Here is a 24,784-nt window from a genome sequence, read left to right on the forward strand (position 1 = left end):
TAGGAGGATACCATCTCACACATGCAGAATTCAGAAGAGTGTTACAGTATGGACAGAGATGTAATCAGACAATGATCTCAATGTCGGTTCCAGTATACTCCATGTAAAGGAAATTAGGGTACGGGAACGAACGTAACTATATGTCAGAAAAAAAATGAGAATCTTAGATATTGGTTATTAAGGTTTATTTTTACTGTAAGTGTGATTTCATGACACAGCAATGTTAGCACAATTAGGTACAGAATGGTAAATTTTTGATACTGGGTTTACACAATGTGACACGAAATTTCTAACTAATACAAGGTTCTTTAATGGTAAGATGGTTCATGACCATGTCTGGGGGTCGACAAAAACAAATCAAATACAATTGGGGCCAGAGATATCAATTATACTAAAATACACAATGGAAATCCCCGAAATTGAATGGGGGTCCGTAAAGAGCAATCAAAAAGAACTACACAGTTAAAACAATTCATAACTCTACAGTGACGGTTCAGTCCTTTTTTTGTATCGGACATTTCGCGTTTCTGTTTCATTTAAGTCGACAATCATGAATATGTTTAACTACAGGTCATGGTTGCATGCACAAATGAAAAAAGAAAAATAGAAAATAGGAAAGACGATCGCAGTTTTGAATGTCAATTGAATATCACTTGCTGCCGTGACACGAGCGAGCGTGTGTGTATCTTGCGTCAGCGGTTTCAGTGGCAGCTGTCAGCCCGAGCTGTGAACCTAAGAATCTATTCTAAATCTCTCTCGACTGTTAAACACCAGTCGGTTACATTTCCTACGTCTTCAGTGAAGCCGAGACTCCTATTATTCCATAGCTAAGTTAACTGGCATGGTACACGCTATGTGGCTGGAATAGCGCAATGTCTTTGCCCTCAAATCACTCACAAGCGTTAACTATCAGTGCTCGGTTCCATTCTCCGTACTAGGAGACTTTGCAGTTTAACTTCTTACTAGTGAAGACGAGCATGTGAACAAGTGCTCACAAAATGACTCTCGCAATCGTCTCAGCACAGCGTGAGTCGCCTTGCTGAAACACCGGTTTACTTTCTGCAATACAAGAGACAATTACTCCGTCTGCAATGCGCCTATATCAAAGCTTTTCTTTCTGAACAATCAGGGCGTTTATACTTGTTGTATCTTTAAGTACTACTGTTGTTTTAACTTGTCACAAGCGTCGTTTCTTTTGTAGGGCAGAGTTTAGTTTCTGCTACAGATTACTGAGATAGACAGCTACTTCTTTCATGTGAGTTCAAACACAGGTGGCTACAATGTGTCATCAATGTTTTGAATTTGGTCTCTCCCGCCGTGGCCCTGTAGAAAGACTTTCCAAAGGGCCATCGTTAAAAGCAGGGACAAGGCCTGCTTTTGCCAGCGGCCTACGCAGTGGCGGCAGCGTCTCATTGTGTTCGCTAGGTATCCCATTGTGAGAGTTTTTTAGCCACGCAGGACGGCGAGCCTTCTTAAAATTATCTTTTCCCTCAAAACTGCGTCTCGTAGCTCGGGTTGGGGAAATTACTTTTGTTCAATTACTAGTGCGTTTATATTCACGAAATACTGGCTTATTTATTACATCCACATATTAACAAAATTCGTTCAACTTCACGTAAGTATGTCGTGAGACGTATCGAGTCAAATTGTTTCAGGAATTCAATGTAAGGTGTGTCATTTGTTTGACACCTTACATATCACCACCCTTCTGCGATAATTTTGGCGCTGAAGTTAGACTGTGGTTGAGGCGTTGTCTAAGTCAGTCACAAACTATCCTTTTTTCTGAATCATTGAGTATTGGTCAGTTACTTGGTCTAGTTCTTATTCTTTTTAATTCGATTGATTTGTATACTTTAATTTTTCACATGGTTAACTTTGTTATTGATTTAATTGTCTCCCTGAAGTGAAAACTATAAATTTTTATACTAATATCAACTTCTTTTTCTCCTTTACTTAAATGAGTTGTGTCTATTTTAGATATTTTTCGACTAAGATGAGGAGCCTCTCCAGTCGATCTTTTAATACTATTTTCCCAACCACTCACTATTTAAATCAACTTAAAAATTAACGTGTTTTATATGTAATCCAATACTGCAGTGTTGACATTCTGCTGTTCGTTTACAAAAATTATGATTCTTAAATATAATGTAAGCAGCATAATAATTCTTTAGCGAATCCTAATCTTGTCAAAGATTTTAACATTTCTATTATTGATTTATCCAAATTCAAAAATACTACAGTCACAAACAGTATTCATGCCCACATATAATTATAAATAAATTATCACTCTAACAGAGTAATTCATAGATAATTATGTGTGGATAAAATTTTATAATATTACGCTCATAGGCAGTAAATTGAAATTACAAAAATATTATCTTTAAGACAAAATATTCATGAACAGGTTTCCTTCTAAACATCATATTCTGATTACATTATAAGTACATAAAACATGTTTTTTACAAAAAAATTTCTCCTGTATTGCTAATGGAACAAAGCTTGTGAAAAGATAGTTACACAGTTATTATTCTGACACTTATACAGGGTGTTTCAAAAATGACCGGTATATTTGAAACGGCAATAAAAACTAAACGAGTAGCGATAGAAATACACCGTTTGTTGCAATATGCTTGGGACAACAGTACATTTTCAGGGAGACAAACTTTCGAAATTACAGTAGTTACAATTTTCAACAATAGATGGGAAACTCTATAGTACGATATTTTCCACATGTCCACCATGCGTAGCAATAATATGGCGTAGTCTCTGAATGAAATTACCCGAAACCTTTGACAACGTGTCTGGCGGAATGGCTTCACATGCAGATGAGAAGTACTGCTTCAGCTGTTCAATTGTTTCTGGATTCTGGCGGTACACCTGGTCTTTCAAGTGTCCCCACAGAAAGAAGTCACAGGGGTTCATGTCTGGCGAATAGGGAGGCCAATCCACCCCGCCTCCTGTATGTTTCGGATAGCCCAAAGCAATCACACGATCATCGAAATATTCATTCAGGAAATTAAAGACGTCGGCCGTGCGATGTGGCCGGGCACCATCTTGCTTAAACCACGAGGTGTTCGCAGAGTCGTCTAAGGCAGTTTGTGCCGCCACAAATTCACGAAGAATGTCCAGATAGCGTGATGCAGTAATCGTTTCGGATCTGAAAAATGGGCCAATGATTCCTTTGGAAGAAATGGCGGCCCAGACCAGTACATTTTGAGGATGCAGGGACGATGGGACTGCAACATGGGGCTTTTCGGTTCCCCATATGCGCCAGTTCTGTTTATTGACGAAGCCGTCCAGGTAAAAATAAGCTTCGTCAGTAAACCAAATGCTGCCCACATGCATATCGCCGTCATCAATCCTGTGCACTATATCGTTAGCGAATGTCTCTCATGCAGCAATGGTAGTGGCGCTGAGGGGTTGCCGCGTTTGAATTTTGTATAGATAGAGGTGTAAACTCTGGCGCATGAGACGATACGTGGACGTTGACGTCATTTGGACCGCAGCCGCAACACGGCGAATGGAAACCCGAGGCCGCTGTTGGATCACCTGCGGCACTAGCTGCGCATTGCCGTCTGTGGTTGCTGTACGCGGTCGCCCTACCTTTCCAGCACGTTCATCCGGCACGTTCCCAGTCCGTTGAAATTTTTCAAACAGATCCTTTATTGTATCGCTTTTCAGTCCTTTGGTTACATTAAACCTCCGTTGAAAACTTCGTCTTGTTGCAACAACACTGCGTTCTAGGCGGTGGAATTCCAACACCAGAAAAATCCTCTGTTCTAAGGAATAAACCATGTTGTCTACAGCACACTTGCACGTTGTGAACAGCACACGCTTACAGCAGAAAGACGACGTACAGAATGGCGCACCCACAGACTGCGTTGTCTTCTATATCTTTCACATCACTTGCAGCGCCATCTGTTGTTGAAAATTGTAACTACTGTAATTTCGAAAGTTTGTCCGCCTGAAAATGTACTGTTGTCCCAAGCATATTGCAACAAACGGTGTATTTCTGTCGCTGCTCGTTTAGTTTTTATTGCCGTTTCAAATATACCGGTCATTTTTGAAACACCCTGTACATATTATATAGAGAGATGTTAAGTGTATCATATCGAAATGAAAACATCGAAGTCCTTTGTTAACTGTTGTGTTTTTTTGCAGCTTTTCCACTGTGTGACACTGATATTTACCTACTTTTGACCACTATTTTTATACAATGTCTACGAATGTTCTTACATGAGGTTGGTGACGAATGTCATTGCTTGAAGCTGAAGGACTTGCTCGAGATGCCTGTCGGCAACCTTTGGGTGGGAAATGTTGTTCTTTGTCGAATTTAGCAACAGGATGTTGCCATAGTTTGGTGTGTCCCTCAGCATAATATAGAACTTTTAGTGTGGAGTTTCGTGAAGTATTGTCTTAGAAAGGTGTATTTTTCTTCTCAAGACATTGATAAAGGTATTTACATTTTTGTAGCTCTTCGCGGGCCTAGTTTACAATAGGTAAGGTATTTGGATAGGTATATCTTAAAATATTTTCGCCCATCTTCTTTCTTCAACATCAGTCTTGTACAGAAACCAGATGGCAGATATAAGAGTCAAGTGGCATGAAGGGGAAGCAGTGGTTGGGAAGGGAGTCAGACAGGATTGTAGCCTATCCCTGATGTTATTCAGTATGTATATTGAGCAAGCAGTGAAGGGAACAAAAGAAAAATTCGGAGTAGGAATTAAAATCCATAGAGAAGTAATAAAAAGTCTGAGGTACGCTGATGACATTGTAATTCTGTCAGGGACAGCAAAGGACTTGGAAGAGCTGTTGAACGGTATAGACAGTGCCTTTAAAGGTGGATATAAGATGAACACCAACAAAAGCAAAACGAGGATAATGGAATGTAATCGAATTAAATCAGATGATGATGAAGGAATTAGATTAGGAAATGAGGCACTTAAAAAAGTAGATGAGTTTTGATATTTGGGGAGCAAAATAACTGATGGTGGTCGAAGTAGAGGGGATATAAAATGTAGTAAAATGTAGACTGGCAATGGCAAGGAAAACGTTTCTGAAGAAGAGAAATTTGTTAACATCGAGTATAGATTTAAGTTTCAGGAAGTCGTGTCTGAAAGTTTTTGTATGGAGGATAGCCACGTATGGAAGTGAAACGTGGACGATAAATAGTTTAAATAAGAAAAGAATAGAAGCTTTCGAAATGTCATGCTACAGAAGAAAGCTGAAGATTGGATGGGTAGACCACATAACTAATGAGGAGGTGTTGAATAGAATTGGGGAGAAAAGAAATTTGTGGCGCAACTTGACTAGAAGAAGGGATTGGTTGGTAAGACATGTTCTGAGGCATCAAGGGATCACCAATTTAGTATTGTAGGGCAGCTTGGAGTGTAAAAATCGTAGAGCGAGACCAGGAGATGAATACACTAAGCAGATTCAGAAGAATGTTGGTTTTAGTAGGGACTGGGAGATGAAGGAACTTGAACAGGATAGAGTAGCATAGAGTGCTGCATCAAACCAGTCTCTGGACTGGAGACCACAACAACAACAAACAATGGCTTTACAACTATACTATGGGGATGCTGCGTAAGTCTCTCAGTACATTGAACGTCTCAGTCTTCCTACTGACTTGTCAGTAGCCAGTAATTGTTACCATTGGTTGATACAACACAAAATTTAATACAAAAATTTAAGAGAATATTTATTTTCATTTGTCATAATAATTACATATGGTTGACCACATAACCATGGTAATTTACCATCCTGGCCGGGTCGCAATTATCTAAAACGTGTGAGACAGGTTCCGTTTTATCTTATTATCAAAGGTATGCAAAGACGCTCTGTGAATATTTTAGGAATCTTGTGTTGTACCTACAGTCTGCAAGGTAGGAGGATACCATCTCACACATGCAGAGTTCAGGAGAGCGTAGCAGTAAGGACAGAGATGTAATCAGACAATGATCTCAATGTCGGTTCCACTGCACTCCCTGTAAAGGAATGTAGGGTACGGGATGAGGCATAACTATATGTTAGGTAAAAATGAAAATCTTACATTTACGTTATTAAGGTTTATTTTTACTCTAAGTATGACTTCATGATATAGCAATGTTAGCAAAATTACGTACAGGATGTTAAAATATAGTTACTGGGTTTTCAGAATTGTAAAGCAAAATTCCTAACTATTGTAAAGTTCTTTAATGGTAAGGTGGTTGATGACCATGTCTAGGGTCGATAAAAATAGAAAGAAATTAAATACAGTTGGGACAAGAGGTATAAATTACGCTAAAATGCACAATGGAGATACACAAAATTGAATGAGCGTCAGTAACAAGCAATCAAAACGAAGTACATAATTAAAACAATTCATAACTCTATAGTGGCTGATCAGTCCTTTTCGTTAGATTGTACATCTCTCATTTATGCTTCAATTAACCCCAACCATTGTGAATATGTCTAACATCAGGTCATGGTTGAACGCACAAAAATGAAAAAAAATATATGGGAGTCAGAGACGACTGCACTTCTGAGTCTCAAATGAATATCACTTGTTGGCTCGGCACGAGGGTGCCTGTGTTTACCCTGTGTCAGCAGCGACAGTGGCCGCTGTCAGAACGAGTTGTGAACCTGAGAATCTATTCTAAATCTCTGTTGACTGTTAAACCCTGTCGGATATATTTATTACGTCTTCGGTGCATTCAAGACCTCTGGTTATTTCCTAGCTAAGTTAATTAACATGGAACACTCTCTCTGGCTGGAAGAGTGCGTACTTCGTTGCTCTCAAATCTCTCACAAACGTTAACTGTCAGTGCTTGGTGCGATTCTCCATACTAGAAGACTTTGCAGTTTAACTCCTTACAAGTGAGGACGAGCCTGTGAACAAGTGTTCACATAATGACTCTCGCAATCGTCTCAGCACAGTGTGAGCCGCCTTGCTGAAACACTGGACGATTTTCTGCAGCAGAAGAGCCAATTACCCTGCCTGCAATATGCTTATATCAAAGCTGGCGCCGCGCGTTTTCTTTCTGGCCAATCAGGGCGTTTGTACTTCTTATAACTTCAGTTTTTGTAGCCTATCATAGGCATCGTTTCTTTCTTAGGACAGAGGTTAACCTTCGTTATGAAATACGGAGATAAACAACTTTGCGTTTAATTCGATTTTTAACACACGTGGCTACAATAAGTACCACGGTTTTGAGTTGGGTCTCTAGTGACGTTTTATCTGGGATCTCCCGCCATGTTACTGTAGAAAGGTTTCCCTAAAGGTCATCGTTAAAAGTAGGGTCAAGGGCTGCTTTTGCTGGTGGCCTACACAGTGGTGGCAGCATCTCGTTGTGTTCGCTAGGTACCCCGTGGCGAGAGTTTTGTAGACGTGTGGGATTGCGTGCCGTCGTAAAATTCTCCTTTCACTCAGAACTGCATCTCATATCTCGGGTCGGGAAAAGAAGTAGCATGCAATTACTAGTGTGAATGTTAGTGCTTTATATTCGCGAAATGCTGGCATACATATTACATCTACACAATAATAAGATTCGTTGAGTTTCACACAACTACGTCGTGTGACATATCGAGTTAATTAGAGTTGTGTCAGGAATTCAGTGAAAGGTGTGTTATTTGAAATCTTACACTGATTACCAAGAAGTTTCCTATCGCTCACAATAATCGGCAACTGCAGCATGAGAATGAAAATAGACTTCGGTCAGTATGCTTCTTACACTTCTGTCTACTTGTTACGTGAGTAAAATATGTTTGTGTCTTTCTTACTTGACAGTTCTCCCGTAACCATAAAGAGGTAAAATTTAACAGCCACGGTGTCTTTAAAATCTTATACCACGAATTCACGCACTGAAATCCTCTTACCAAAAACTGTTGTTATCACGGCTCGCAACAGTAGCTTTAACGGGGACAGCACCTCTGATGGTTGCGCATGGAAACGGGAACTCGATGCAGAGCGATTACAAAGAAAGCTAAGGTACTTTGTAACTGTTGTAACCAGTATTGCTACCAATAGGTCCCCATTACAGACATCATAATCTCTAGGCACAAGTCATCTCTCCATTATATAATTCGGCCAATCAGATGTATGGGAGACCACAAAACCTATTAGTACGACAGTTAACCGACGATGATGACAAAAGAGGAAGACATTACAAACACCTCAGACACGTGGTAAGTAAACTGAGAATCAAATATTCGAGAATGTCGCAGTGAAAAACTTCGTTATCCTTCTTCGATCCATTCTCTTGCTTCACATAGTACGGTGAACAAATATCGCAAGAACGCATCAGTAGTATGAAATCTCTAACGAACACGATGTAAGGTTTGACAACCAGTATACACATATCTCCAAAGAGGAAACTACTGAGCTGATCCAAAAATCTAGTGACATAATTAACGTAAAATCTGAGGACACCATAATAGAGGAAGTGAAGGACTTCAACCATACCTGAAGCACAAATACACTTGGCGGATAAAGCAAGGAGTATAAGAGAAACAGACTAGAAGAGGTGAAATCAATATTGTTAGTCAACAGAGATTATCAAACATAGGCCATGGTTTGAAAAAGTGGTTTCTGAGAATGTGTGGCTAGATCTAAGAATGATATGTAATTGTAAATCCCAAACAGAAGAATATTTAAGGTATGACGTGTTTTACAGAAAGAATGCAATGATAAAATAAATGGAGAGTTTCTTGAAAGAACAAGCGATGAGAAAAATACGTGAAAGACACTTGCCTGCAGAGGATGTAGTACTACAGGGAGGCAAGAGAGTAACACAGTTATTGGAAAAGAGACAGATTCAGATTATGCAGAAGTTGGATGCAAATGTTAATCTGAGATGAAGAGATCTATTGGGTACAGCGTAGAGCTGGTGCAAATCATATTCCAAAACAGACTGCACTTTGTGTGAGCTCGGAGCAGCCGGCAAATTTGTCCTTGATGCTAAAAAGTGATCCCCGAGACCTTAATAGGTATAAATAGAATGTCGAACTGCTGCTGTCTGAGCGTGCCGGCCCAAGATACTTGTACTTCATTTCTTACATAACTTGAGCACTACAGTCAATAACTGTGGCTAGGACCGAAAACAAAGTTATTACCCAATATTCAATCACGTGAGGAACGGAAACGTTTCAGGCCAGTATAAGAACCAGTGAAATTTCTCCTTTTCATTTCAGAACTCTATTCTGGACGATGTAAGACAACATTATCTGCTGTGTCCTCGAGAGGATACGGGATGCAGCCTACATAGACGAGCACAGAGTAGTCGACAGCCGACTACTCAGGCGCTGCGTAGTTGGACTCCAGGGAGGGCACACACGACACTGATTACGTTACATATCCGTCATAATCACACAAATGGTTCTCAAGTAGACATATATATGTTAAACTGAAATACAGGCAAATAAGCCAAAGTATTATGATCACAGCCCATGGCTACGGTAGATGCCGCCTAGTGGCGTTGCAAGCAAGTTTGGCACTCACAAAAGTACGTAAGTGTAACAGACAGGGATGGGAATCACTCTAGCGAAGATATGGACTGTAAATGGGGAAAATAATTGAGATAAGGACTTTGATAATGGACAGATCACTTTTTACGCAGATGCTGTGAACGAGTACCTCTAAAATGGCGAAACTGGTCGAATGTTCAAGTGCTAGTGTCGTGAGCATCTACGTAAACAGGTAGAAGGACAGTGAAACTACCACTAGGCGAGAAATGGTTGGACGTTCACGACTCTTCGGAGAACAAGAGGTTCGGAGGCTTGTCCGCTCTGTAAAGTAGGATAGATGGTGATGTGTGGCGTCTCTACCGAAATAGCACAACGCTGGTGCACGCACAAGTGTTTCTGTGATCGTACATGGTTGAAAATGGAGCTCCTTAGCAGACCACCCCTATGTGCTCTCTTGTTGACCCGACGACATCATCAGTTACGATTGCACTGGCCATGTGGATTCGACCGTTGAACAGTGAGAAGCTGTCGGTTATTCGGGTGAATCACATTTTTGCTACACTAGGTCTGTGGTCGTCTCCACAAACGCCGCCATCGTGGTGAACAGCGGCTAGAAACGTGCAGCGCGCCACGTACGCAGGCTGGCGGGAGCAGTATTATGCTGTGAGGGTCATTCTGCTGCACTGGCATGTGACCAGCAGTAGTAGTCGAAGACACTCTAACAGCTGCGAAACACCTGCCTCCCTCCATACATAATATGTTCCCCGATGGCGATGACATCTTTCAGCAGTATAATTGTCCGAGTCTCGGAGCTAGAACCGTGCAACAACGATTTCAGGAGCATTATACTGAACTCACGCTGATGTCTTGCGGACCAAATTTGCCTCATGTAAATCCCAGGGCATTCATCTGGGTCCTAACTGGTGCCACCACTGAGTATGTAAATCAACGGCCCGCTATTTCCGCGAATTACATGACCTGTGCGTAGGTATCTAATGCCACATTCCTTCACAAATCTACCAACAGAATGTGGGATCCCTGATACACATCAGTGGCCTATTTCATTAAAAGGACGAAAAAAACATAATGTTATGGCTCATCATTGTAACCAGACACATGGTTCCATCTATCTGTTAGTGTACCTAGACCGTCGTCAAAAAGTATCAGAATAGTTCTTAGTGAGCGTCTCAGCATTCATCTACAGCCGCCACCAAAGAAGGCGAAGCTAGGGATAACACAAGTGATGTGATTCATCGTTCACTATACCAGTGGTTAATGACAAACCAATACAGTAAACATCACAGTCCTAAGACAACAGTTAAGTATTACAAAACTTCTGTCAATAAATCATTGTAAGTTGTTGCAAATCTTTTGGTGCCAAATGATTTTGCCGTAGGTATTGGTGCTTTAACTATCAGCATAGTTGCTGCGTGCAACTAACAGTAATTATAGCAGCAGTGCGAGGAAGTTCCCTTAGTGCCATATTTATACGTGTTACGCCATGTGCATTTCGTGAATATACCATTATCAAAAAATTTAATTGTTTGATATTCCAGAGCCATAAATAATGCGGATTCGTCTTGAATTAAGTTGACGTTGTTTGAACGAGACGCCACAACTGATGACAAAAATCACGTTTGAACCAAGGAATTACTCTTTTTATTTATTTATGACTTTGGCCAGCTATTCTTCCCTGTACTTTATTTTCTTTCCAACTGCTCGTCTCTGCTCAACTGCCCACACTCTCCTGGGTCGAGGTTTTGGCTCATCTTCTTCATAGTTTGCGTTTTCTATTAGTAGCCTGAAGATATTCCTGTCACTCACTATTTCTTCTGTAGTACCTATTTTGTTGGCATCTTTCTTTACTGCTTCTATCGATCCTACAGTTTTCTTCAGTTTATTAACGTATTTAAAAATTTTCTTTGTAATCCATGTTTCTTCCATTCTTTTTTAGATGTCTATAAAGTTTTAGCCGTCTCTTCCTCATTGTATCTCTGACCTTTTCTGTATTTTTGTATAAATCTTCATTTCTCCTTTAATCCACCTACTTTTCACTGTTTTTCTCAGGACCTAGAATTTTTCTTAGTACTTCTCTCTCTCTTTTTTCTAGTTCTCTTAATGCACCTTTCTTATTCAATGTTAGGCACTCTGATCCATATGTTGCTTGCGTCCTAATAACAGAATTACAATGTCTAATCTCCGCTTGTATGGATATTGATTTCTTATTGTAGTAGTTTTGTGTTAATTTATATGCAAATTCTAACTTTTTTAATTCTTTCTTTATTTGTTGTGTTATCCAGTCTATTGACTTGGATCCACTCCCCAAGGTATTTGAATTCATCAACTCTTTTAATTTTTCCATACTTTGTTTTCATGAAGTTTTCTGTATTATATTTGTGTTCTACATACTCGGTTTCCAGTTATCATTGCCATATCATCTGCAAAGGCTAAAAATTTCACTTCAAATATGTTCTTTCCTTGGCCCATGCTTATAGCCTTTGTGCCACTGTTTTCAATGTGCTTTCTCATGTTTTTACTACTTTATATAAAATCAAGTTTAAGAGAATTTGGGACAGTCCTTCTCCTAGTCGAACTCCTGTTTTGATTTTGAGTGGTTCAGAAATTTCGCCTTGAAACTTAATACTTAATGTTGTATCTGCGAGCTTTTGTTGAACACGTCTCCTGGTGTTTTCGTCTATCCCTGATTCATGAAGTATCTAAAGTAGTGTTTGCCTGTCAATTGAATCGTAGGCCTTCTTGAAATCTAGGAAAATAACAACTGTATTCTTATTTTGTCATTTTAAATTAAAAATCTGTTCTGCACATGACCTACCTTTTCTAAATAGTGCTTGATAATCTCCAATATTAGATCCTGCATGTTCCTCTATTCGATTTGAAAGAGCTTTAGATAGTATTTTGTATGTTACTGGCAACAAGGATATACCTCTGTAGTTGTTGGTGTCTGTTGCACCTCCTTTTTTATGGAGAGGATGGATAAATGCTTGTTTCCAGTCACTGGGTTCCATTCCTTTTGTCCAAATGTCTTTAATTACTTTGTGAATTTTCTGGCATGTGGATAAGCCCCCTAGGTACCACATTTCAGCTAATATCCCAACCTCGCCTTGTGCTTTGTTTTTCTTCAATGCTTTGATAATCTTCTTTGTTTCTTCTACTGTAGGTGGTTCCTATAGTGGGTTTTCATGTTGTGGTTTTGGAAATTGTAATCTGTCATTAGTCTCTTCAAAATGTAATAGATTTTCAAAGTATTCAGTTAAAATTAGGCAGTTCTCTTTATTGCTTAAAATCATTTTTCCTTTTTTATCTTTAAAATGTAAACTTGGTGACTGGAATCCTGTTAAAAAGTCTTTGAAATCTTATAGAAGTTTCTAGTGTTGTTCGTTTTAATTTCTGAATACATTTCTTCTAATCTGTCATTGTCATATTTTCATTTCACTAATCTGATGATTTTTGAGGTCTTTTTCCTTTTTTCTTTAAGCTCTCCCCAGTATTCATGTTTCTTATTACTGTCCCATTTTTTCCATCCTTTAGTCAATTGTCAATTCCTTCATCACACAGCTCGTTCCACCATCTGTGTCTTGGTATCCTCCATGGCTGTCCCATTTCTTTAACTGACTCTAGCACTGTTTCTTTAATTTCTTACCAATCATCCATTTTTCTTGTGTTGAATATATCACAGAATTTGTCCTGATTTTGCGTGATAAATTTAGTGTTTACTCTTGGAAATATTTTTGGTTTTAGTTTAGGTTTGTTCCGTTGAAACGTGGTCTGTATTTCAGTCAGATAATGTTCTGAGTCTATTTTTAGAGCCTTCCTCACTCTGACATCCAAGATTTCCTTATAGTTACGACTCGTTATCGCCAAATGGTCTAGGTGATATTCATCTTGATTTTGAATAGATGGTACCCCCTTTTTCTTTCTATCTTGCAAGTATCCTGAAAAGTGTCGACATTAGTTTTAGGTTAAATTGTTTACAAAAGTCTATGAGTCTTCCCCATTTCTGTTGGTTCTTTGCTTTGCTGGATAATATCCAACTACTGATATAAATTTTATTTCTTGGCCAACTTTTGCATTAAAGTCATCCACTAAATTTTGAAACGTTCTCTTGGTAGGTTGGATGTTTCGTATTCTAGCATTTCCCAAAAATCTTCCACTTTTTCAACATATTTTATGTTGATTGATATATGCATGTGCATTTATAATAGTGTGTCGTTTGTTGCCTTAATTGAACGCCAGATATGAAATTCTTTCTGATGGGAAGCTAAAATTAGTTATTGATTCCGTAAGTTGCAATTTGACCATAAATTCTGTCCCTAATACAGTCGCATTATGGAAATTTTTAATGGCTGGTTTTCCTTTGTAGATCCTGTATCCACCGAACTGCAATTTCATCGAGATACATTGTTTCTTGAAGTGCTAGTATAAGTATGCTGCGTTGATTGAGTGTCTGTTAGGTGTTTTAGTTTTCCCACTTTCATAAATGTGTTGATGTTTTTCCGTGGGTCTTATCTTTGAAGAAGTTATAGGAAGCGCCGACTATTCCTTGCATGATGTTCTAGGCTTTCCAGAATCCAAAGGCCTAGTTGCGCCGCCCTGAATAGTGATGGAAGATTGGTTACTTCCTGGAGTGGCTTTCCTTTTGAAATTTGCCACCATGCCTTAGGTTAAAGTTTAGTTTGGAGAAAGGTAGGTGAACCTTTCTGTGATAAAAATTCAAGCGTTTACCTTAGAATAATGAGAGGCCGCTACTAACACGTGGGACAGACGCCTTTTGTAGCCGCCCACAGTGTGAGTAGACGCTGCCGTCTTGTGCTTTCATACAAAGGCCTGCCTCTTCCCCCAGTTCCGCCGCTCTGATAATCTTCATCGCCGGCTTCACTGCCGTTGAGGAATTACTCAGTGAAATTAAAAATATACTTAAATGTGCAACGCAGTCTACTTCTCAAGCAACAGTGAGATACATTTTTGATACTTGTAGCTAAAATGAAGCACTACCTACATGAACTAATGTTATCATTCAATGTCATGGAGACACCTGCTGCAAATGTGAAAATGTATTTCTCTCAACAGGACGTAAGCTGTCGAGTTTCCACACAGACTATTTCACACATTCTGTTTTCACACAGATTATCTGCATACTAACGGTGCTCCGTTTTTAGAACAGAGGTACATGTTCAAGGTGACAGCATTGCATTTGGGGAATACCTATGCAACTGCTTCTTAATTTCCTGCAGGATATGTTCAATAAGGATACACATAAAAGGAAATATTTCGTCAGCATTAAGTTCTCGCAAGAAATTATTCTAGCCATGAGGGTGCCTCCTAATTAAATATTGCAATATTGTGCTGCACCGATAGTCACCTTCTTTAACCACTATAGGGTTTACTGAAGCATGATCCGTTAATGTTGTTTGGACCCAATACATTCGTCACTGCTCATTCTCCAGCACGCTTCGAAGTACATGTCTGTAATAAGGTTGTTTATCGCCAGAAAATTAGTCTTGTTTTAGTGGACGTTCCTTGTGCACTATTTTTGCACCACATCTCAAATGCTTCAGTAATTTTCTATTCCCATTTTTCCACAGTTCGTATTTTTCTACCCCACAATGCTCCTGACGTTCCTTTGCAGTTGACCTACATGTGCTGTATTGTCTCTGAAAACTGTTGCCGAATCAACAGTTGCATTTTAATATAAGATTGTCTGCCACGTCGGACTCCACATAGTTCATTATCCCGATCATTTAGTTTCACGGTGCTTGCAGACCTTTCTTAATAGACATTCGGAATTTTTGTTGCGGTTCGGCAAGAGTACTTCTCTAAATAATTAGATTTAATGAACATCCCTATACAGAGGGATCGTAAGTATTAATGTCTATGATCATTCTCTTAGATTTCAGGCTGATATTAAATCTCTCTTGCCCGATGGAGTTCTGTCTTCATCTGAGTGTGATTTTGCTGAAGGAGTGGGAGCAGAGTCCATGAAAGCAAGGGTGTTTTTTTACAGCTTAAGAGTTAAAGCGTTTTTATTTTTTTGATAGGTTAAGATCCACGAGTGTTACCTCGTAAACAACCAACGTACAGTAGTACACTTGAAGTGCACAGATTTTCACAAGCGTTACATTGCTGTTATTTTTTAATTATCAACTACTATGATACTGAACGACCTTATGACGTCGTAATGGCAATCCGTATACTGTGTGCATGTTTTATTTAATTCTTCCACAATACTACGATATGCCACCTGTCTAATATATACATACATTAAGAGGATCTAATTTCATTTTGATGATCAAATGAATATCGTTAAAACGACTGAGGCAGTGTCAACATTGCCTTTCAAAGAGCAGGGATTGGAAGTGCAACATAAAACTTCGAATATGGAGCAATGGAAGAAAGTCATTTGTTGGGATGGTTCTTATTTCACATGTTTCCAAATTCTCCCCAAGTTTACGCGCTAACAATGAAACATAGTGCAGGTTCGGTGATGACGTGGCCGGCCAAATAGCGGTATTCCATGAGCCACGTAGGTTACTCAACAAGGGCGCACAATTTCCAAGGATTATTTGGACAGTTTTGCTGATCACTCCCATCCAATGGCATAGTGTTGGCTCCTCAATGGCGATGCTGCATTCCAAGACGACAGTGCACCTGTGCACACAGCTTACAGTGTCCAGGACTGGGTTAGTGAATATAAGGATGAGTTATTGCTTCTCCCCGGGCTACACCGCCACACACCGCCAGGGGCTTGCAGAGTATGGATGTAGATGTAGATGTAGATGTACCACAGCCACCAGTTCTCACCATTATTATGCGTTGGTGTTCGGCTGTGAGAAGTGTGCGTGGTCAATCTCCGCCTCTCTCATAGTTACCCGAATTGGTCAATAATTTACAGGAAGAATGGTACAGGATTGTCTTGAAAACTATAGAGAAGCTGATTATATCCTTTCAAAGACGACTGGAAGCTGTTTTGAAGGCCAGTGGGTTTCCCACACCGTACTGGCCGCGGTAAGGCGGTGCGTGTTCGGTGTTTCCAAAGTTTTGTGCACCCCTACAGCAGTTCATACAGAAAACTGTTATACTCGAAAAGAGAGAAGCAAGAAATTCTTGACAGCCTCAAAATAAAAGTGAAAATACTGTTGCTTCGTATCTGGTGAATCAGACACTATTTCACACTGTTTTAATGTACCGTTGTACATGAAAAAATAAGAATGATACAAGCATATGTATACACAAGTCTATACACACAGTCCTTGAAGTAATAACGAACATTAGCATTATGCCAAAACGCAATGTGAAGGTCTACAGAAACTAAAACTGTATCCTTCGAACTGTCGGGAACTCTAGAAAGGCAGTTGTGCTGAACACCTGTAGAAGAGTTCGTCGTAGTCTCGAAGAAGATGATTAACTTAGTGAAAAGCCGTTGTATTGATACAAACAATATGTTAAAAAAAGAGTAAACTAAAAAATAGTAAAATGAAACTAGTATTAAGAGATTTAGTAGGGAACTGTTTATTTCAGATTATTGGCTACAGGTAATCCCGTACGGTATATACACGTGTACATAAATGTAGTCTCTCTATCTTGAAAAGAAGAGTTGTGTTTCAGTCTACGGACAATTTTTTAAACGAGCCTGCGATTCCATAGGTGTCGCCATAGCGGTTCTCGGGGGGGCGTTTGCTCTCGTCTGACATGTACTTGTCCTTTTCCAGAAGCCACTCACGGTTGACCATATCCAAAAGTTTGTCTGAAACAGAAAGAACAATTCAGCTTTCAAATTTACACAAGCACTCTGGTATTCATGGCAACGGCCTTGCCGCAGAGGATACACCGGTTCCCTTGAGATCACCGAAGTTAAGCGCTGTCGGGCGTGGCCGGCACTTGGATGGGTGACCAGCCGCCATGTGCTGTTGCCATTTTTTTGGTGTGCACTCAGCTTCGTGATGCCAACTGACGAGCTACTCTACCGAATAGTAGCGGCTCCGGTCAAAGAAAACCGTCATAACGATCGGGAGAGCGGTGTGCTGACCACACGCCCCTCCTATCCGCATCCTCATCTGAGGATGACACGGCGGTCAGATGGTCCCGATGGGCCACTTGTGGCCTGAAGAAGGAGTGCTGCTAACTCTGGTATTCAGTAGCTTTCCTGTATGTACGTACGAAGTAATTTGAGACATCGTTATTATCAAAGTCGTTACGTAGCACTGTTTGCATTTTCTTGAGGAGACAAGTGTTAATTTTCTTCCGTAACTGTTACTAATGCTGGGTAAACCGTGCAAAGCAGTTTTTGCTCTGGATATCAGTTCGAAATGAATTTTGTAAGTCTAACTAGCATCGTAATCTATTTCTTAGAAGTGTCTGACCTAACAATTCAGAACACACTGATTCACAAAATTGTAGTGCTCAAACGTGTCATAAGGCTACATTTTCAGGAGAGTTACCATCAAGATAACCTTTACAACTGTTTGAAGCAGTGCTTGTCAGTTCTCATTCAGTTATTATGTCTCTGTTGCCAGTAAAGTGGCTCAATAATTCTGGACCTATTCTGTGATATCGGAAGAACGACAAATACCGAAGAATACAATTTTAGAAGAAAAGACTCTCTAACAGTGAGTCACAGTAATTGTACTTCAGTAGTTAATTCATTTTGCATTTTGCAGTCTTCGAGTAAACTGTGAACTCAAGTGCAACAGATATGTGTTACATCGTTTTGGAAGTGTTCCCACAGACCATTTTAATGGTCTAGCTACGTAAGCTTTTATATTACCCATTAAAACATTAATTTCAAATTAAAAAACACTACTTTCAAATTAAAACTAGAATGATGAATATTAAAGAGTTGTGAGGGATGGGATTATGGAGATAAGTGGTAAAAATTCATTTTAATAATAATTTTAAAAAATCATTTTGTGCCTGAGCCGCCAGTGATATTATCGCATTGGCGAAGCACTTCGTGTATGCCCGCCGTTGTGAAAAAAAGGGAAGGAAAAATGGACATCCCACCGGTTAGTCCTTGAATTGTATTCATTCTGGATTGACTGATCCCTAATAGAGTCAGGGCGGTTGCAGTTATCATTAATAAGTTTTAAAGATAGTTAAACAACTATTTCTAAGAGATGCAGCGCCGGTAATATTATTTTAAGAAAATATTTGGCTTTTAATTCAGTGATGAAATACGCTTGAGAGTGTCAGTATTTAACTTTGGTATCTATGTGTAGGGTGTGGTTATTAATTCACCATGTGAAGTTGAGTCATAATGTTTTTTTTTTTTTTTGTTAATGCACTGCTAAGATTCTGATCCTCATTACGAGGGGATGCATTTAAAAGGAAAATCAAAGGACAAATTGAGAGTAACAAAGACCACTTCCCTAAATTTACTAACTTTTGGATTGAAGAATGTATTACGGCCTTGTAATAATTACCAGTGCAGTTTCCAAAACGTTTTTGGACACTGCTAACCTCACATCTGTTTTCGAGACCGTTTGACATTTCAGTCGAAAGTGCCCCTGTGCATCTGCTGATGTAGATCATTAATATCCAAACCGATTCCCGATTTGAAGACAAATCGGTTTAAGTCAAAACTGCCCAGGGTGCCTACATTCTTTTCTTTAGGCATGGTTCCACGTCTCCACAATGAGTTTGCAAAAATGCTATAATACACAAATCAACAAATGTTTTTCATCATCTCGGTTCCGAGAGTTCTGGAACCTGTACAGAAAACTGGAATAAAGATCAACATAAACATCGTTTCCGCCCTTTTTACTGCTCACGGAAACCACACATTGCTTGTTGTACCATCATACAGCGAGACCTTCAGAGGTGGTGGTCCAGATTGCTATACACACCGGTACCTCTAATACCCAGTAGCACGTCATCTAGCATTGATGCATGCCTGTATTAGTCGTGGCATGCTGTCCTCAAGTTCATCAAGGCACTGTTGATTCACATTGTCCACTTCCTCAACGGCTATTCGGCATAGATCCCTCAGAGTGGTTGGTGGGTCACGTCGTCCATACTGACAGCCCTATTCAATCTATCCCAGGCATGATCGATAGGGTTCATGTTTGGAGAACATGCTGGTCACTCAAGTCGAGCGATGTCGTTATCCTGAAGGGAGTCATTCAAAAGATGTGCACGATGGGAGTGCAAATTGTCGTCCATGAAGACGAATGCCTCGCCAATATGCTGCCGATATGGTTGCACTATCGGTCGGAGGATGGCATTCACCTATCTTACAGCCCTTACCGCGCCATCCATGACCACCAACGGCATACGTCGGCCCCTCATAATGCCACCAAAAAATAGCAGGAACCTCCACCCTGCTGCACCCGCCGGACAGTGTGTCTAAGGCGTTCAGCCTGGCCGGGTTGCCTCCAAACACGTCTCCGACGATTGTCTGGTTGAAGTCATATGCAACACTCATCGGTGAAGAGAACGTGATGCCAATCCTGAGCTGTCCATTCGGCATGTTGTTGGGCCCACCTGTACCGCGATTCATGGTGAGGTGGTTGCAAAGATGGACCTCGCCATGGACGTCGGGAGTGAAGTAGCGCATCACGCAGCCTATTGCACACAGTTTGAGTCGTGACAAGAAGTTCTGTGGGTGCACGAAAAGCGTTATTCAACATGGTGACGTTGCTGTGGAGGTTGCTCCGAGCTATAATTTGTAGGTAGCGGTCATCCACTGCAGTAGTAGCCCTTGGCGGCCTGAGCGAGGCATGTCATCGACAGTTCCTGTCTCTCTGTATCTCCTCCATGTCCGAACAACATCGCATTGGTTCACCCCGAGACGCCTGGACACTTCCCTTGTTGAGAGCCCATTCTGGCTCAAAGTAACATGGGGACGCTATCGAACCGAGGTACTGACCGTCTAGGTATGGTTGAACTACAGATAACACAAGCCGTGTACTCCCTTTCTGGTGGAATGACTGGAACTGATCGGCCTTCGGACCCCCGCCTACTAATAGGCGCTGCTCATGCAAAGTTGTTTACATCTTTGGACTGATTCAGTGGCATCTCTGAACAGTGAAAGGGACTGTATCTGTGATACAATATCCACAGTCAACGTATATCTTCAGGAGTTCTGGGAATCGGGGTGATGCAAAACTGTTTTTGATGTGTGTATTTCGATCAGCATATGTGTGTGAAACACATTTCTACGATTACGATGTTAAATAGTTAACGATTACGTGGAAACCTGAGTGCGAAAATCAGTAAAATTGTCCTCATCTGTTTGTATGCCTGCAGTTTGTATAAGAAAAATATTGTATCACATCTTCATTGCGTCGAAAGTAATTAAATAATACTGGATATATGTTTCCTTTTTGATCTTTGTTGTTGAAAAGCATATAATTTGAATCCAAGCCATATGCAGTGCGACTGCATTGTTATCTAAATACGGAACGTTCGTTGTTTACCCCTCCTCCCCTTCGTCACATTCAGACATGGTGTCGTGGATCTGTGGAAAGTGTTGATTCACGCTGAGATCTATGGGTTGCGCTCCAAGGCGTGGCTTGCGAGGTGAATTCCTCGCTGTCCTGATGTAGACATTCCATGAGATGAACAACCGTGAAAACATGTTTATACAATGCGAGGAAATAAAAATGATGCCTTCTGTATATTTAAACACATTGTTTCGTGTATTGCAAAGTAATACTTTCTCCTAAAAATATGAAAGCAGTGGTGGCAAAGATTTTGTTCCATAAGGAATTAGAAACCTGTGCGTAATCTGTTTGGCGATCTGAAACGACTTCAGGCCAACTGGAATAATTTGGGTAAGCAGCGGGATGGTCTATAAAATACAGGTGCTAGGCAGTCGCTGATGAATTTGTTTGGTGAACTTTTAGAGGAGCTGCTTACAGGAAAAGTTATCAACAGGTCCGGCAGTGCCTCCCAGCTCGTCTGGCACGCAGTCACGCTGCACGTAGTCGAACAGAGTCGTCGATCCTGGAAGGTGCACGAACACCTGCAACAGATAGGCGGTATGACAACAAACAGTCCGAACACAGCAGAAAAGTGCCTGACATTAACCTCGAAACATCTGGAGAACCGGATGTTATATGTCGAGATCAGTTAACAAGTCCAGTTGTTCGTTAGAAAAACAGAGTTTCCCTATTCGCTGCACTCGTAACATGCCCAAATAATTCGACATGATTGTGCCCTGTTATTTGACACGATGTAATTAGTAGTCACGAATGCGCAAGTTTATTCAAGTGCATGTGTTATCGAAAACGCAATACGCTAAGAATCCGGAAAAAGTATTGGTCATCCCAGGAAACATCACACTAACACAGTCTACCACAACAAGTGGTCTCTGTCATGGTTCCAGTTCGATGAGTAACAGAGTCCACAAGTGTCTTCCTGTATGCTTACCCAGCTGCAACTGCTCATTGATGATCAGATCCCACTGAGCAGCCAAATTGTGGGTATGATGTTTGCTTCATTTCATGCTCTCTTCCAAATAATCCTGAAACTGTTATGTGAATGTGGTCGTATGATACAGTTCCGCAGCCAGTGAGTGATACGGTGCTTGAGTGTTGGTGAAACCTACAACGTGTGCGTGCACTCTGCGAACAGGAAGATGGGGAAGTAAAGAGCAATAATTACAGTGACACGGAATAAAGGGTACTACTTGGTTAAGGACAAAGTTCAAGTGACCATCCTGGCCATATTCACGATAAACTGAATGAGTGGCCCCAAGCACTGACATCACCCTGAAAACATCAAAAAACACCTTCCACGCTGAAATACAGCCTCCACACACAGTGGGCTGAAAGTGCGCTCTACGCAGTGCATCAACTGAGAAGAGGAAACACATCAGCTCATTAGACTATAACATAAGCGTCTTGAAAACTACTGGCCAAAATGAAATTACCGCTCTGTAGCGGAGTGTGCGCTTGTATGAAACTTCCTGGCAGATTAGAACTGTGTGCTGTATGCAGGACCTTTGCATAGTTGTGAAACGTTATATGTAAACCGAAGCTGACTGCAGTCCCCTTCGATTTACAAATTTAACTGACAGACCTAACACTTGTCTCTGGTCCCTATCGGTTAGAATCTTTTTACAGCTACTGACCCTGCGCTGTTATACGTTGCGGCGAGCGAACAACATTATTTGTGGACACACTGGCCTGCCTGGGTTACTAGACCAAAATTTACTTCTAGTGTGGTCACGTGGACGTCCAAGCTCGATTGCGTCAGTCCGTCACGCTGCCGATTTTATACAACCGCTGGCACACAAAGCATTCAACTGCCATGTCATGCAATGGCATTGGAGGTTTCGACGACCGCCACGTATCAGTTCTTCGGCATTAACAGTGATACGAAGCGATCAGAGTGCTAATGGAGAGACTAATATTTGCCCCAATGTTCTTACTTTCCCTGAAGTGTGTTGTATGCTTTCTCACTACCGCATCTACCACCATCCTAGAATGTCACAGCACTCTCCAACCGAACTCGCTCTTCTACATACAAAATATATATACTGTATATAGTTCGGGCAATCACAGCCACAACAAATCATTTTAAGAAATAAAACTTCTTCAGCAATAAAATCTTTTTATTTTTAGGCACTAAGAGTTTCACAGCACTCACGGCTGCATCTTCAGGTGCAAATTAGAGTTAAGTCACGATATAAGAACATAATAACCACGGGTGATAGTCACTACCATGGAATAGATTAGCCACAAAAAATGGCGTATGTCGTAAATGTAATGAGATATGACTGAGAAGCGTTCCGTAAAGCCGAACGCCATCCATGTAGAGTGAACGGCCACTTTCACAACCTACCTATGTGACAGCCCACAGGGCAAATGTTTTTGGGCAACGATATGTCACCGGCCGGTGTGGCCGAGCGCTTCTAGGCGCTTCAGTCTGGAACTGCCCGACCGCTACGGTCGTAGGTTCGAATCCTGCCTCGGCATAGGTTAGATAGGTTTAAGTAGTTTTAAGTTCTAGGGGACTGATGACCTCAGATGTTAAGTCCCATAGTGCTCACAGCCGTTTTTCTCTTGAATAAATAATCCATTTTGTTAAAACTATAATCATGTGCTTCCCTGTATATGTACATCGCAACTCCGATCCAAGATACACTATGTGATCAAAAGTATCCGGACACCTGACTGAAAATGACTTACACGATCGTGGCCCCCACCATCGGTAATGCTGGAATTCAGTATGGTGTTGGCCCACCCTTAGCCTTGATGACAGCTTCCACTCTCGCAGGCATACGTCCAATCAGGTGCTGGAAGGTTTCTTGGGAATCACAGACCATTCTTCACGGAGTGCTGCACTGAGGACATGTATCGATGTCGGTCGGTGAGGCCTGGCACGAAGTCGGCGTTCCAAAACACCCCGAAGTTGTTGTATAGGATTCAGGTCAGCCCTCTGTGCAGGCCAGTCCATTGCAGGGATATTATTGTCATGTAACCACTCCGCCACAGGCCTTGCGTTATGAACAGCTGCTCGATCGTGTTGAAAGATACAATCGCCATCCTCGAATTGCTCTTCAACAGCGCGAAGCAAGAAGGTCCTTAAAACATCAATGTAAGCCTGTGCTGTGACAGTGCCACGTAAAACAACAAGGGGTGCAAGCCCCTTCATGAAAAACACGACCACGCCATTACACCTCCGCCTCCGAATTTTAATGTTTGCGCTACACACGCTGGCAGATGACGTTCACTGGGCATTCGTCACTCCACACCACGACTTTCCAGTGTTCAATGACCCAATGTTCACGCTCCTTACACCATGCGAGCCGTCATTTGAAATTTGATGTGTGGCTTATGAACAGCCGCTCGAACATGAAATCCAAGTTTTCTCACCTCCCACCAAACTGTCATAGTACTTGCAGTGGATCCTGATGCACCTTGGAATTCCTATGTGATGGTCTCAATAGATGTCTTCCTGTTACATATTACGACCCTCTTCAACCGTTGGTGGTTTATGTCAGCCAACAGACGCGGTCGGCCTGTACGCTTTTCTGCTGCACTTGTCCCATGACGTTTCCACTTCACTATCACATCGGAAACAGTGGACCTAATAGATAAGAGCATCATAATGAAGGCAGGCATTTACAGGAGTCTACCCGACAATAATGATGTATGGAACAGTTCTCATGAACACTGGAGAAGCACGTCTGTTACGATCACAACACATACAAATAAGACAGTGTCCTGGCTGGTCAGGTGAAGAGGCCCAGAGGGCCGAACGGCTCTAACACGATGTCAAAGTTGTTTGATGGCGACATTTATGTCAGAAATGTTGTTGGATAAGAAAAACCTTTTAGAGTCCCAAACCGTTTGCCAAACCGGTACTCTTATCGACA

General features: G+C 41.0%; 1 protein-coding gene across 2 annotated transcripts in view; it reads right to left on the minus strand.

Annotated features, from left to right (window-relative positions):
• Positions 1 to 16,947: 16,947 nt before the first annotated feature.
• LOC124795064 (clavesin-2-like) overlaps positions 16,948 to 24,784 on the minus strand; it is a 54,643-nt gene continuing 46,806 nt past the window's right edge. For both annotated transcript variants that reach the window (XM_047258868.1, XM_047258867.1), the window contains 2 exons: positions 21,319 to 21,424; positions 16,948 to 17,206 (listed from right to left, as the gene is read on the minus strand). In XM_047258868.1, the coding sequence (XP_047114824.1) occupies positions 17,064 to 17,206; positions 21,319 to 21,424 (249 nt within the window). In that variant the 3' untranslated portion in view covers positions 16,948 to 17,063. The remainder of the gene's footprint in view (positions 17,207 to 21,318; positions 21,425 to 24,784) is intronic.

This window comes from Schistocerca piceifrons, chromosome 4 (genome assembly GCF_021461385.2).
Source record: "Schistocerca piceifrons isolate TAMUIC-IGC-003096 chromosome 4, iqSchPice1.1, whole genome shotgun sequence".
Classification (NCBI taxonomy): domain Eukaryota; kingdom Metazoa; phylum Arthropoda; class Insecta; order Orthoptera; family Acrididae; genus Schistocerca; species Schistocerca piceifrons.